At 42.7% G+C, this 16,259-nt stretch overlaps 1 protein-coding gene across 1 annotated transcript in view; it reads right to left on the reverse strand.

Moving 5' to 3' along the window:
• ST6GALNAC5 (ST6 N-acetylgalactosaminide alpha-2,6-sialyltransferase 5) overlaps window positions 1-16,259 on the reverse strand; it is a 198,746-nt gene that overhangs the window by 20,355 nt on the left and 162,132 nt on the right. Inside the window, exon 3 of the mRNA XM_043447412.1 lies at window positions 1,594-2,003. Within this exon, the coding sequence (XP_043303347.1) occupies window positions 1,594-2,003 (410 nt within the window). The remainder of the gene's footprint in view (window positions 1-1,593; window positions 2,004-16,259) is intronic.

Below are 16,259 nucleotides of genomic sequence, written 5' to 3' on the forward strand. Positions count from 1 at the left end.
ATGAATGCTGAAATTGTCTTTTATTACATCTATTCCATTCTTTCTATTACATTAAAAAAATCTTACAGTGACTCACTGCATGCATTTTGTGTCCCATCACGGATCTGTAACTAACAGTTTGGTAAGCCTTGCCCTAGATTACAGCCTGTCTCCCTGTCCCACAGGTCAGAGGACCATTTTCTTCCCCTCACATGACCTAGCACACTGGCCACTACTTGGTGACTATCTGCCCAGCCTAGAAGACTATATTCCTGGAGGGCAGGTTCTAGATCTGCCTTATTTTTGACTATACGTATTTCCGATACCAGGTGCAGTGAAATAGCAGGCACTAATAAATATCTGTTGAGTGAATAAATATCTGCCTTTGAAGAGAAAAACAACCCTATGTACTTATTTTAGGTTAGTGTTCACATGAGGAAATAAAATGCAAGAAACCTAATATCTTACACTTACTACCCATGTAAGCCAGCAGCAGTGTCACCTCTTCCTCCAAAGTAGGGATATGGCCCTGAATTATCCATGTAAATGCTCTCTTCACTTTGCCTATAAATTCAAATTGAACAGTCCAATCTCCAGGAGGACCCTACAGATGAACTCTGTACACAGCATGAGCAGCGGGGCGGTAACAAAAAGCCCTAAGCAAGAGCTTTTAGAAAGAATAAATAATTCCATTGGCAGCAACATGGGTGGACCTAGAGCTTATCATATTAAGTAAAGTAAGTCAGAGAAAGACAAATAGCATATGATATTTGTGATCATATGTGATCATGTAAGTGATCATATGATCACTTACATGTGGAATCTTACAAAAAAGCTGTATGAATAAATGTATTTATAAAACAGAGACAGACTCACAGATTTAGAAGAAAAACTTACCGTTACCAAAAGGGGTAGTGAGGGAAAGAGATAAATTAGGAGTTTGGAATTAACCACTCCTGTACATAAAATACATAAACAACAAGGACTTACACTACGGCACAGGGGACTATATTAAATATCTTGTAATAACCTATAGCAGAAAAGAATCTGAGAAAGTATATATTACACATAAGTATACATATAATACATATAAAATTATATATAGTTGTTCTCTCTCTCTCTCTCTCTCTATATATATATATATATATATATACACACACACTCACACAAAACTGAATTGGCCTTCCCAGGTGGCTCTGTGGTAAAGAATCTGCCTACCAAGGCAGGAGACTTGAGAGCGTGGGTTCAATCCCTGGGTCAGGAAGATCCCCTGGAGTAGGAAAGGGCTCCCCACTCCAGTATTCTTGCCTGGAAAATTCCATGGACAGTGGAACCTTGTGGGCTACAGTCCGTGGGGTCGCGGAGAGTCAGACAGGACCGAGCACACATATGACTGAATCACTTTGCTATACACCCGAAACTACAACATTGTAAATGAACTATACTTCAATTTGTTAAAAAAAATGATTAAAAATTTAAAGAAAAAGAAGCTTATCTGACGTAAGCCTTAAAACAAAAACAAAAGCAAACTTCGCTCTCGGTGAACCGGCCAGCCGGGGAGGCCGACCCCCGCCCCAGCCCGCGCCCGGGCCGCCCCCGCCCCCGCCTCCGGACCTGTCTTTGCCGGTCTCGCGCTTGAAGAGCTCGTCGAACCGCAGCATCTTGTGGCGCGTGATCATGAAGGCCTTCAGCCGCGGCAGCACCCGGCTCAGCAGCTGCAGGTTGTTGTAGACCTGGCCCTTGCCGTCGCGACGCATGTAGCTGCTGGGGCCCCAGAAGATGAACACGGTGCCCTGGCTGACGTTGAGCAGGTCGTGGCGGTTGCGCAGGATCCGCTGGATGCTGGAATGCGCGATGACCCGCAGGCTGGTGCGGTTGCCCACGTCGCGCCCGTAGCCACGCGTGGGGGCGTCGTTCATGCGGATGACACACTCTGTCTGGTCAATCTGGGCGCCTTGCCGGCTGCGCAGCAGCTGCCCCGAGCTCGTCACCAGGGCGCAGTCCCTGCAGTGCATTTTCAGGGGCTGGAAGGTGAGGGAGAAAGGCTCCATCAGTGGGCGATGCCCTCTTGGCACCAGCAGGTCACTTCCCTGCCTCTGAGGGCTGCCTCTCTTTTTGCTCCTCCCTCCTATGCCAAAACATACCCCTGATGCTATTACCTCATCAGGCTGGTGTCAGGGAGCCCTGGACAACAGGAAAAGAGCCAGCAGTGACCTGTCGAACATGGGGGTCTGGGCTTCACTGATATTAACAGATCAGATTGTCATATCAATGTAACAAGCTTGCTGTGACTGCCATTTTACAGATAATGATACCCCAAGGCTCAGAGACATTTTTTTAAAAAAATGCTCAGATACATAACTAGCAAGTAATGAAGTCATGCTCTCAAATTCAGGTCTTTCTGAATTCAAAGTTACCCCTAAGTTGAAGAAAAGACTATACTACAGTGTGCTGTGACACTAGTTTTGATGCTCTTGACTCACCTGATTGGAAGGTAAGCGTATATCACTGTTCTTGGATGCTGCACAAATATATTTATCCTACACAGGCATCGTCTAAAAGTCACAGGAGAAAAGACATGGAAATTGTAACCCCTCAGATGCCATGATTTTGAAATGACAATTAGGATTGTTTCTCCCATTTTAAAGGGAGAGAGAGAAACTGAGTTGGTCCGCCTTCAGAAATGCAAAGAAAGCCTTAAGCTCATCGAGCACACACATGCCCTGTGGGAGCCCTGGGTCTGCAGTCACCACCAGGCCAACGCCAAGGATGGGGCTCGCTTCGACACCCTGAGCCCTGATGTGTTTTCTGAAGAGCAATACTCCTATACGTTATACATTTCCCTGATCGTGTTTAATGAGAAATGTCTCAGTTGCTGTTTGAAGATAATGTAATTAGGGCCTGAGGCCAAGGCCAACAAGTGCACAAGAAACTGACAGTCAAGAATGTTCTGAAGGACAGTTGCTCTATTATATTTTCCCCAGAGACTCTGTCCTCCCTCCCTGTTAACTTTGAACTGGACACATGGTCCCTGCACAGTCCCAGGAAGTTGTTCCAATTTTGTGCTGCATGTATTCAGTTGTATGTTTACTCTGGGAGTTTCCTGAGCCATGGCTCTGTCTTTAGAATTGGACAAAGAACACCCAAGGGTGGCCACCTTCCCTCACTGCAGAGTGGCAAAGGGCACCCACACAGGATGGTCCAGACTTGGCCCTACCACCTGTTAGCTTGGGTATCTTGGCCATTCACTAACCTCCACAAGTCTCAGTTTTCTCATCTTTAACTGGGGATAATTTATGCACCATTCCTTTTTGCTAGAACACATAGTATCAGCTTGAGTCATATGAAATTGCTAATATTTGACCTGCAAAATTATTAATAGAAATTGCATGCAGTTCAACCCAGTCCTTACCGAAGGACCTGGCACAGTGTCATTCATTAAGTGATGGCTGATTCACGGGTTATCAGGCGGAGTGGAGAGCATTGTAGGTCCGTACCAAGTGAGTATGTACTGATCACCCGGAGTCAATAATTGACACACGGGCTTATGAAATGGCAATTCTACCACTGCGAATTCTCATCATTCGTTTGACATCAAGTTACTCTTAGGTGAGGCTTCCCTGGTGGCTCAGACAGGAAAGAATCTGCCTGCAATGCAAGAGACCCAGGTGCAATCCCTGGGTTGGGAAGATCCCCTGGAGAAGGGAATGGCAACAACGCCAGTATTCTTGTCTGGAGAATCCCCATGGACAGAGGAGGCTGGCAGGCCACAGTCCGCAGAGTCACAAAGAGTCAGACACGACTGAGTGATTCTCAGTTTTGCTACTCTTGGGTGACATGTACTGTGCTGGGCAGTAAGAATGCAAATGGAATGGAAAAACAGAACCCTTCAAAGTTTATACTTCAGTAGCAGGCAGTGGGTCAGTAAAGATGTGCAATAAAGTATGACATATTGCAGGGCTATGCCTCAATGTTAGTAAAGGGGGCTGTTTGGAGCAGAGCAGAGTGGGGGACATAAAGGAAAGAGTGAGCTAATATTAATTAAAATTAATATTAATTTTATTAATATTAGTTAAAATTAATATTAATTTTATTGATATTTATTTCTTAATAAAATTAAAATTAATGTTAATTTTATTAATATTTATTTAGTAATAAAATTAAAATTAATTAAAATTAAAATTAGTACCATTACACGCCAGTCAGGATGGCTGCTATCCAAAAGTCTACAAGCAATAAATGCTGGAGAGGGTGTGGAGAAAAGGGAACCCTCTTACACTGTTGGTGGGAATGCAAACTAGTACAGCCACTATGGAAAACAGTGTGGAGATTTCTTAAAAAAACTGGAAATAGAACTGCCATATGACCTAGCAATCCCACTTCTGGGCATACACACTGAGAAAACCAGATCTGAAAGAGACACGTGCACCCCAATGTTCATCGCAGCACTGTTTATAATAGCCAGGACATGGAAGCAACCTAGATGCCCATCAGCAGACGAATGGATAAGGAATCTGTGGTACATATACACCATGGAATATTACTCAGCCGTTAAAAAAGAATTCATTTGAATCAGTCCTAATGAGATGGATGAAACTGGAGCCCCTTATACAGAGTGAAGTAAGCCAGAAAGATAAAGAACATTACAGCATACTAACACATATATATGGAATTTAGAAAGATGGTAACGATAACCCTATATGCAAAACAGAAAAAGAGACACAGAAGTACAGAACAGACTTTTGAACTCTGTGGGAGAAGATGAGGGTGGGATGTTGTGAAAGAACAGCATGTATATTATCTATGGTGAAACAGGTCACCAGCCCAGGTGGGATGCATGAGACAAGTGCTCGGGCCTGGTGCACTGGGAAGACCCAGAGGAATCGGGTGGAGAGGGAGGTGGGAGGGGGGATCGGGATGGGGAATAGGTGTAAATCTATTGCTGGTTCGTGTCAATGTATGACAAAACCCACTGAAAAAATAATTAAATAAATAAATTTAAAATAAAATAAAATAAAATTAAAATTAACATCCAGTTAATATTTCTGGATGTCCTCTATGTGCCAGGCACTGTTATGAGCTTTTTATATAATTGCATTAATTCTTCAAATAACCCTATAAGAAAGATACATCATCACCCCTATTTTACTAATGAGAATATTGAGGAGTGGAAAAACAACCCGGTTTGTTAGGGGTTATTTGGGTTTTAGCATTAAAAGTCTTATATCCTGGGAAACTTCTACTCATGTAGAAACCCACTTAAAACAGTTCTACAAAGTTGACTGGGGCATCTGCAAATAGCACATTACCAAATGGTGATTAGGGTCAGGAGACCCAGGGTCTAAAGCAGACTTTATCACAAATCAGGTACTTAGCTTTCTCAGTCATAAAACAAAGAGAGGGCCAGCTAAGATGCTAATAGCCAGATGACATTCATTCATTCATTCATTTAAAAGACATTCATTGAGCACTTAGAATACCCCTGAGGTACAGTGTAACTCAGTCCATTTGCTTGATAAGGTCACTTTGTAAGATTTCATTCCACTGGACCCTAAGGCCATTGGAACCTGCTTTTTCTTATCAGACTCACTTAGAACTATTAACCCTGAATTTTCCAGTCTGATCTATAATTTCTAGATATTGTGCTCATTTTTACTGGTGAAAAATTCTAAAGAAAGGTCCCAGCATCTCTTTCCCCGTAATGAATTACTCTACTGTGATTCTCAGAGCACAGGCTGCTTGGTCGGTGAAACTGGTAACACCTCTGAAGATTCCAAGGACTTCTCTCTCTCTCTCTCTCTCTTTCTCCTATGCCCATGTGAGGCCAGATGAAGACCCTTTTAGGGAAGGTCAACGTTCCTGACTATGCCATACAGACCCTCTGTGATTCCTGGGCACCATCAGAACACACTGGGGTCCACCCTGTCCCAGAAAGCCCTCCCTCACACCCACCTGCCTGAGCTCTGAGGTATATTGATTACCTTGGACACCAGCACCCTCTCTTTGTGTTGCTCAGATGCACCAAACAATGCAGAAAAGATCGATGCCTGAATTATGCCTTAAGTGCCTTTCAGTAAGTGGAGCCAGTAAAATGACAGTAACTGTTCTAAACATAATGTTACACTTCCTGCAGTTGAGAAGAGTGTGTACCAAAGGCTGAATCCTTTCCAAAGAAGGAAATGAAGTCTCTTTCCTGCATTCAGAGGGACTAAGGATATCTTGGGAGGTGGAATGACTATACAGATTTTGGGACCCAGGTTCTTGGAATGTTACTCCTCCGAGACAGCCTTGCTCCTCCACATCGCAGGACCATGACCATCCTGAATGTCTTAATGAAATGGGTGGATATGTTTATGCCTTGGTGAGTTAAGATTCCTGACGGAGTATTGACACCATCTTCACTTAAGTACTCAGATGTTGAGTTGATGAATCACGCAGAGGAGTTTGGGAAAGTGAACTTGGGGCTGTGCTGGCATGCCTGGGAAGTAAACCTGCGCCAAGGACGCAAGAGGGGTAATGGGTCCCTGTGAACTCACTGCATCCCTGTCCTTTTCTTTCTTCTCACAGTATTCAGTCTCCCTGACTCTTGGGGACATTTTCCTTAAAGCCCCATTTGGTGAGGTGATCTGACCCTGGTAGGAAACATGAGCACCCATATTAGGCCACTCCAACCTTGATAATCTCTCTTGCTTCCTGGCCCATAAAAAACACTCAATTGCTACTGAATAGACAGATGAGTTGATAAGTGAGTGAATGAAACTCAACTTCTACGCCTCTCTGTCCTCTGAGAAAACCTACACACATAAAAAGAAGACGTCATGTGATGCCCTAACCAACAATTTGCCTGCAGCTCTATGTACCAATGCCATGGAGAGAACAAGGGAGAGCACAGTGGAAGCTCTGTCTGCAGAGAAGGAGGCTGGGCCATTTGCTTCAAGGCAGCCACTTGACCCAGGCAGTCATAATGGCCAGAGCCCAGGGCACTGCTTGGAATTAATGGCTGACTGGGAAAATGGCCCAGGACACAGTAAGGGCCATTAAACTCAGCCAGTTATTAATCCCCAGTAAGAGCTCCATGCCAAGGTCATTAGAGCTGTTGTATGGTGAAAAATGCTGAGGAAAGTCTGCAAGGCACGGAGGAGTTTCCCTTTGTCCAGGCCACTGATGCTCAGGCCCTAGGAGCGTGGTTCACAGGAGTGTGCAGGGGGCAGCCGAGGGAGCGTGCACATACCACACACACATGCACACACACACAGATGTGGGCACACACAATGTTTACCATTTTATTTTTGCTATCACTTCTCCTTTTTGATAATATAAAAATTTGGCATCAGCCCACTTCCCTGGGTTGGGGAGATCCCCTGGAGAAGGGACCGGCTACCCACTCCAGTATTCTGGCCTGGAGAATTCCATGGACTGTATAGTCCATGGGGCCACAGAGTTGGACATGACTGAGCGACTTTCACTTTCGCTTTCACTTCCTAGGACAGTGGCTGCCACTTACTGGGGGCTCATGAAAGTGTAAATGAACTTCTCTCTCTCCATCTCCTACTCCTGGGGGAAAAAAAAAAGCAACCCTACAATCAGGGAATAGGGGAGAATGACAACTTTCATCACAACTTACTCCTTTGGGCCATAGCGACAGGGGCAATTCCTGCTTGAGAAAGTATGCTCAGGGTATCAAGGTTTGATTTCTGTCACAGCTCAAAGAGCAAGAGCAGAAGGAATTCTCCCTGTGGCCCAGCTGATGCCTCCTGAGCCTTTCTTAAAAGACCAGACTGGGCCAAGTCAAATTCAACTTGACACCTGAAACACTCAGTGATGTCCTTGCAAACATTTGCAGCATGGCTATCTCGGGCTTCAGTTTTTAAAATTCTGATTTATTTGGAAGAAAGAAAGTCACCTCAGAACATGATGTCCATTAGTTTGGTAATGAGACCAGTCTTGCTCTGGGAGCCGACTCTTGGTCTGGAGCAAACATAAGATATATTAAATGGCTTCAGGTATTTCAAGAATCTCTGCACTTTTCAAGCTGATGTTTTCCTGTAATTACTGGGCTGTTATTACCTGTCAATCTCTGTTTAGCCTGATACTGGGTATAAGGCACTCTGGTTATTTCATATGATTCACTGGAAAAATGTTGCTCCTTCAAGTTGCTCCTCTCCCTCTTGTTCAATAACTAGCCCACCCATTAGCCAAGAAGCCCTCCTCTCACCACCCAATGCCACTTTCCATGATTTCTCTCTACTGTCTGGCTGAGGGTGAAGGAACACTTTGGGCAGGAGTGAGTACTAAACAGTGTTTAAAAAATGGCCTTTGGGACTTCCCTGGTGGTCCAGTGGTTAAGATGTAGGGAACGCCTGCCAATGTAGGGAACATGGGTCTGATTCCTGGTCTGGGAAGATCCCACATGTTGCAGGGCAACTAAGCCTGTGCACCACAACTACTGAAGCCTGTGCACCCTAGAGCCTGTGCTCTGCAACAAGAGAAGCCACCGCAATGAGAAGCCCACGCACGGCAACTGGAGAGCAGCCCCTGCTTGCTGCAGCTAGAGAAATCCTGGCACGGCTGTGAAGACCCAGCACAGCCCCCCAAAATAAATAAATAAACAAAAATAAAATATGGTCTTTGGAGTCACTGGCTTTGAACCTACTTCTCCCACTCCTTTGGTGGATAACCTGGGGCAAAGTGGCTTAGCTTCTCTGAGCCCCAGTTTCTTCATCCATGATCAGGATATAGTAGCGTCAATCTGAAAGAAGTTTGCCCTTTCAATTAATGGAGTACGTTGCACCCAATTGTTCAAGGTAAAATCCAAGGATCATTCTCAACACCTCCTTCTCCATGCTTTACAGAACATCCAACCCTATTGGATCTATCCTCCTAAGATGTCCCAGATACTAGCACTTCCCACCATCTCTGCTGTCACCTTCATTGAAGCTACCATCATCTCTCTTTAGCTCCTGCTGCACACTCTTAGTTTTTTACTTCCCTCACTCTTTCCCTCTTCCATGTTCCCACATCCACAAAGCTTCTGGGGTAACCTTTAATATGTAATTAACAGAGAGTTCTGTACAAGATGATGCCAATACCACACTGTTTGACTACTATGGCTTTGCAATGTAGTTGAAATCAGGGAGTGTGGTGCCTCTACTTTGTTTTGCTTTCTGTTAATTACACTGCTATCTCTCCATTTCCTATGGCCTGATGTGATTTATATTAGCTATTTCCCCACCCAGGACACTCTTCTCCCAATCCTTGCCTGATGACACTTTTATATTCTTCAAATGTTACCTGAATCTACCCCCTCCTCTGCCAGAGACCTTCCCCAAGCCCTCAATTTCCACTGCCCTCCTTTGCCATCTTCTGTGACTCTCTCCATTATCCAGGCTTATTTTTAAACTCATACATCACCACCTAAAGTAATCTGTATTATGGCTTGTGTGTTTACATGTTTATGTCTTTCTCTCTTACTAGAATGTAAGCTCCAAGAATTGTGGGACTTTGTCTTACTCATACTGTGTCTTCAGCATCAAGAACAATGCTGAGCATAAAAAAAAGTTCAATAAATATTTTTGAATGAATGACTGAAGGATAAAGCATGTGGCACTTACCACAGTGCCTGGTACATCAAGAATATGAAAGAAATGTGCTTAATGTATTTAAGTGTCACTATTCTACCTACTAATAACCAGTCTAATATTTTCTTGTTTGGGTAAACAGGTTGATATTTTCTAAAGAGAAACATTTGAATTCTCCTGCACATGTCTTAACCACTTTCAGCATTAGGTGACCTTCAAAGAGAGGCCCAGGAAATCCCATTAGTTTTTTTTTAAATTTTAATGAAATTGCATTCTATTTCTTAAATGCCCTTTGACAACTTTATTTATATATAATTTACGTACCATAGAAAAGGCAGAGGAACCAGAGACCAAATTGCTAACATCTGCTGGATCATTGAAAAGGCAAGAGAGCTCCAGAAATACATCTATTTCTGCTTTATTGACTACGCCAAAGCCTTTGATGCGTGGATCACAATAAACTGTGGAAAATTCTGAAAGAGATGGGAATACCAGACCACCTGACCTGCCTCTTGAGAAACCTGTATGCAGGTCAGGAAGCAACAGTTAGAACTGGACATGGACAACAGACTGGTTCCAAATAGGAAAAGGAGTATGTCAAGGCTGTATATTGTCACCCTGCTTATTTAACTTATATGCAGAGTACATCATGAGAAATGCTGGGCTGGAAGGAAGCACAAGCTGGAATCAAGATTGCCAGGAAAATATCAATAACCTCAGATATGCAGATGACACCACCCTTATGGCAGAAAGTGAAGAGAACTAAAGAAGCCTCTTGATGAAAGTGAAAGAGGAGAGTGAAAAAGTTGGCTTAAAGCTCAACATTCAGAAAACTAAGATCATGGCATCCGGTCCCATCACTTCATGGCAAATAGATGGGGAAACAGTGGAAACAGTGGCTGACTTTATTTTTCTGGGCTCCAAAATCACTGCAGATGGTGATTGCAGCCATGAAATTAAAAGACACTTACTCCTTGGAAGGAAAGTTATGACCAACTTAGACAGCATATTAAAAAGCAGAGACATTACTTTGTCAACAAAGATCTGTCTAGTCAAGGCTATGGTTTTTCCAGTAGTCATATATGGATGTGAGAGTTGGACTATATAGAAAGCTGAGCGCTGACAAATTGATGCTTTTGAACTGTGGTGTTGGAGAAGACTCTTGAAAGTCCCTTGGAATGCAAGGAGATCCAACCAGTCCATCCTAAAGGAGATCAGTCCTGGGTGTTCATTGGAAGGACTGATGTTGAAGCTGAAATGCCAATATTTTGGCCATCTGATGTGAAGAACTGACTCATTTGAAAAGACCCTGATGCTGGGAAAGATTGAGGGCAGGAGGAGAAGGGGACGACAGAGGATGAGATGGTTGGATGGCATCAGAGACTCAATGGACATGAGTTTGGGTGAACTCCGGGAGTTGATGATGGACAGGGAGGCCTGGCGTGCTGCAGTTCATGGGGTCACAAAGAGTCGGACATGACTGAGTGACTGAACCGAATTGAACTTGAACTGAACATCACTCATGATCAGTGACTTTGAGCTCCTTTTCATGTATCAATATCTGTTGGATATATGTATGTCTTCTTCAGAGAAATGTCTGTCAGATCATCTGACCAATTTTTTCTTCCAGTTTTATTGAGATATAACTAGCATATAGCACTCTATAAGTTTAAAATATACAGCATAATGACCCCTGCCCATTTTTAAGCTGGATTGTTTGTTTGATTTTGCTATTGAGTGGTATGTGTTTTTTTAAAATATATATTCTGGATATTAATCCCTTATCAGATATATGATTTGCAATATTTTCTCCCATTCAGTAAGTTGTCTTTTCATTAAGAAAATTATTTATTTATTTATTTATTTTTTGGGTTGTGCTTGGTCTTCGTTGCCTCACTCAGGCTTTCTCTATTTGCAGAGAACAGGGGCTACAGTCTAGTTATGGTGTGCGGGCTTTTCATTGTGATGGCTTCTCTCGTTGCAGAGCACAACCTCTATGGGCTTGGGCTTCAGTAATTGCAGCACGTGGGCTAAGTAGTTGTGGCACACAGGCTTAGTTGCTCTGAGGCACATGGAACCTTCCTGGACCAGGGATGGAACCCAGGTCACTTGCATTAGCAAGTGGATGTCTATCTACTGTACCACCAGGGAAGTCTGCCTTCTCATTTTGTTCAGTTTCCTCTGCTGTGCAGAAGTTTTTTAGTTTGATGGGGTTCCACTTGTTTATTTTTGTTTTTGGTGTTGGAGTAAAAAATATTATCATCCAGACTTATGACAAGTAGCTTACTACCCATGTTTTCTTCTAGGAATTTTATGGTTTCAGGTTTTATGTTCAAGTCTTTAATCCATTTAAAATTGATTTTTGTGCATGGTGAATGTCCAATTTCTTTCTTTTGCATGTGGTTGTCTAGTTTTCCCAACACTGTATACTGAGGAGACTGTCCTTTACACATTATATATTCATTAGCTCCTTTGTTGTAAATAAATTGACCATAAACACATGGGTTTATTTCTGGGCTCTCTAGTCTGTTTCATTGATATAAGTGTCTTTTTTTATGCCAATACCATACTATTTGATCAGTATATCTTTGTAATATAGTTTGAAATCAGGAAGTGTGATGCCTCCATTTGGTTCTTCTTCTTTCTCAAGATTGCATTGGTTATTTGCAGTCTTTTGTGGTACCATACAAAGTTTAGAATTGTTCTATTTCTGTGTAAAATGTCATTGGAATTTTCATTGTGTTTTCGATTTGCATTTTCCTAGTGAGTAATGATATTGATCATCTTTTCATAGTATTATTTATGCCATAGTTTTCAAATTTCTAATTCCATCTATTTGACTCCTTTCCCATCCTCAAATAAGTTCTACCAGGAATAGGTGATTCTATTAAACTCTAGGTCAACATTTTGTTGACTTCTGTAGGAGTCTTGTATGTGTAGGACTCACAAGGCAGAGGAAAGTACATAGTCTATGTGTACAGAGAATACAGAGAAAGAGGAGCTTTTTAATCAACACCTTTAGGTTAGGAGAGAGAAATCCAAAGTGAAAAATAAGGTGAGCAGTGACTGGGACATATATTTATATTTAAACCAGATTTTGTAAAAATAAAACCACCATTTGATATCACAGTCCCACTTCTGAATGTACATATGAAAGAAATAAAATCAGTATTTTGGACATATACCTACACTTTAATGTTGACTGCTACATTATTCATAATAGCCAAAATGTGGAAACATTGTTAAGTGTCCATTAATGAGTGTATGAATAAAGAAAAATGATAAATAAAGAAAAATACTCAACCCACAGTGAAACAGTATTCAGCCATGAAAGAAGGAAATTCTGCCACCTACAACATGGATGAACCTGGAGGACATTATGCTAAGTAAATTAAACCAGAGAAAGAGAAATATTAGATGATCTCACATATCTGGGTAGAAGGCAATGGCAACCCACTCCAGTCCTCTTGCCTGGAAAATCCCATGGACGGAGGAGCCTGGTAGGCTGCAGTCCATGGGATTGCTAAGAGTCAGACACGACTGAGCGTCTTCACTTTCACATTTCACTTTCATGCACTGGAGAAGGAAATGGCAACCCACTCCAGTGTTCTTGCCTGGAGACTCCCAGGGATGGGGGATCCTGGTGGGCTGCCGTGTATGGGGTTGCACAGAGTTGGACACGACTGAAGCGACTTTAGCAGCAGCAGCACATATTTGGAACCTAAAAAAAATTGAACCCATAGAAAAAGAGAGCATATTGGCAGTGGCCAGGAGCTGGGAGAAATGGGCAGATGCTGGTCAAAGGGTAGAAATTTTATTCATAAGATGAATAAGTTCTGGGGATCTAATGTACAGTATGGTGATTATAGTTAATAATATGACATTGTATACTTGAAATTTGCTAAGACAGTAGATCTTAAGCATTCTTACTACACACACAAAATGTAATGTGGAGTGATAGAGGTGTTAATTAATTAATGGACGTGGTAATCACTTCACAATATATATGTATATCAAATCATCACATTATGTACTTTAGATATATACAATTTCATTTGTCTATTATATGTCAATAAAACTGGGAAAGAAGAGAAAGCCAGATTTTGATAATTAAAGTTAGACATTTTACTTTGCCTAGTCATATTATATTGAAATTTGAGTTTTGCAGAATTATGGGATAGAATCACTGGCAGAAATCTCCGAGATTATCTAGGACAGTATTTTTCTGATTGGTTCCTCAACCAGCAGCAACAACAAAGTCTAGAAACTTTCTAGAATTGCAATTCTCAGGCTCCGCCAGAATCCTTCTGAATCAGATGCTCTGAGGTGAGGCCTAGCAATCTGTGTTTTAGCAACACAGGTGATTCTGACACATCCTCAAGGTTGAGAACCCCCGGACCAGGACAATACCTTCATTTTATAGAAGAGGAAGCTGAAACTCAGGAGGTTATATGATTTGCTCAATGTCATACACTCAGGGCAGCATCTGAGATAAACCTCAGGTTTCCTCTTTCCACAAATCTAAGAAAATTCACCTATGTCTGTAGATTGTTTAAAGTCACTGGGGACTCGGTGAAAAGGAATCATGAATTAATAGTTTTACTTAAGATTAAACCTACAAATGGAAGAGGTGTGGTGGAGACAGATGAATAAGAAGGAACATTCCTTATCTGCAGGGCTTCCCGCCTCTATGCCACCTGCCTGCTGATTTGGAAGGAGCAGCCAGGGATAACTAGAGAGCACTCAAACCCCTATTCCAGGGGTTGAAGGGGCTGATGCTCTGTGTGTGGCCAGGGTTACTCTTGCTGGGGAAGCTGGGCCAGTTTGGCTTCTCTCCAGCACAGCTTCTCAGAGATGTGGCCAGTCAGGACCCTCCTGCCTGTTGTGGGTTGAACTATGTCCCTCAGAAAAGTTATGCTAAAGTCTTAACACCCCAGGACCTGTGAATGTGAACCTTATTTGGAAAAAGGGTTCTTGCAGATGTATTTAAAATGCAAATCAAGATGAGGTCTTACTGGATTAGAGAGCCCTAAATGCAATTACCAGTGTCATTATATGAAGAGATCAAAGACCTAGAGACCAAGAGAGAGAACATCATGTGATGAGACAGAGATTGTTGTTCAGTCACTAAGTTGTGTCCAACTCTTTGCAACCCCATGGCATGGATTGCAGTGATTCATCTGCTGCCTGAGAACACCGAAGATTGCCGGCAAGCACCAGAAGCTGGGGGATGCCAGGAAGGATTTTGAGAGCTTTGAGAGGGAGGAGGACCCTGCCAAAACCTTGATTTCAGACTTCTGACTCCCAGAACTGTGAGAGAATAAATTTCTGTTGTTTTAAGACACCCACTTTGTAGAAACTTGTTTTGGCAGCTCTGGGAAACCAATGCATAGCACCCCAGCCCCCACCCCCTGCCCCCCGCCCACAGAGTCTTTACTCTGCCTTCCAGCCTCCTGCCAGCACTCTAGCCAGCAAGGCTCCATCCTGGCCCTGCAGCTTTCACCCTTACAGTTCACTCTCTGCATGGCTCTCAGAGGGAGATTTTTAAAGCATAAAGCATTCACTCCCCTACCTTGCTAGAAAAACAAAATCCAAATTCTTCACCTGGCTGGAATCATGCCTGCCTCTTGGTCCTCAACTCATTGCTTCATTCTCCAACCCCACTGTCCACAGATCTCCTTTCTGATTCGGGGAGAGATCAGGCATTCCTTCTTTGATCTCTGGACTTTGTTTCTCCTATTATTTACAGGCTTGGCCCATTCTCTCATGTGTCAGATTAAAAAAAATTTATTTATTAATTTGACTGTGCCAGGTCTTAGTTGCAGCAACAGGATCTTTGATCTTTGTTAGAGCTTGCAAGATCTTCTAGTTCCCTGACCAGGGATCAAACCCTGGGCCTGCTGCATTGGGTGTGCAGAGTCTTAGCCACTGGACCACCAGGGAAGTCCCACATGTCAGATTAAAAGCCATCTCCTCCAGGAGGCCCTCCCTGACTGCCCTAATTGGAGGCAGTCTCCCTCACTTATTATATAAGAAAGATATTAGCCACTAATAACACTGACAAAATGTTCAGCTAACTCACGTGTAAGGCACTGTTCTAAGCACAAATCATGCATCATCTACCTTAATCCTGAAACAGCCTTGAGAGGCAAATTCTACCATCATTCTTATTTTATCAGATGAGAAAGTTGCACAAATTAATCACCTGTCATGATCCTGTTTATTTCCTTCATGGCACTTTCCACAGTGTCTAATGACATACATTATTTATTTATTTATTATTTGTCACTTCCTCTATAACATGAGTGCCATGAGCATAGAGATCATGATGTATGCTTGGTATACAGCAGGTGCTCAAAAGATAAAGAAATCTCCTAATACAGGACTACCTTACTTTTCCAGCAAGCGGTAGATGATTGTCCAGAGAGGCATGGATGAGCTGTCAGTGAGACAAGCCCACTTCTAGACCCATTCTGAAATGCTAGTACAGTGGTTGATGTTACCCTCTGGCTCACCTCGTAGCCTTTCAAATAACTCCCTGATGTGATTTCCTTCAAAGGTCACTCACATGCAGTTACTTCCTCTGGAGGAGATGGGATATAAAGGCCCCCTGAGCTCATTAAAACAAACAAAAAGCTCCATTTTCATTAGAGGAAGGTGATATTTAATGCTGCCAGACAAGCCTGATTCCACAGAGCTGGC

The sequence above is a fragment of the Cervus canadensis genome, chromosome 2 (assembly GCF_019320065.1).
Source record: "Cervus canadensis isolate Bull #8, Minnesota chromosome 2, ASM1932006v1, whole genome shotgun sequence".
NCBI lineage: Eukaryota > Metazoa > Chordata > Mammalia > Artiodactyla > Cervidae > Cervus > Cervus canadensis.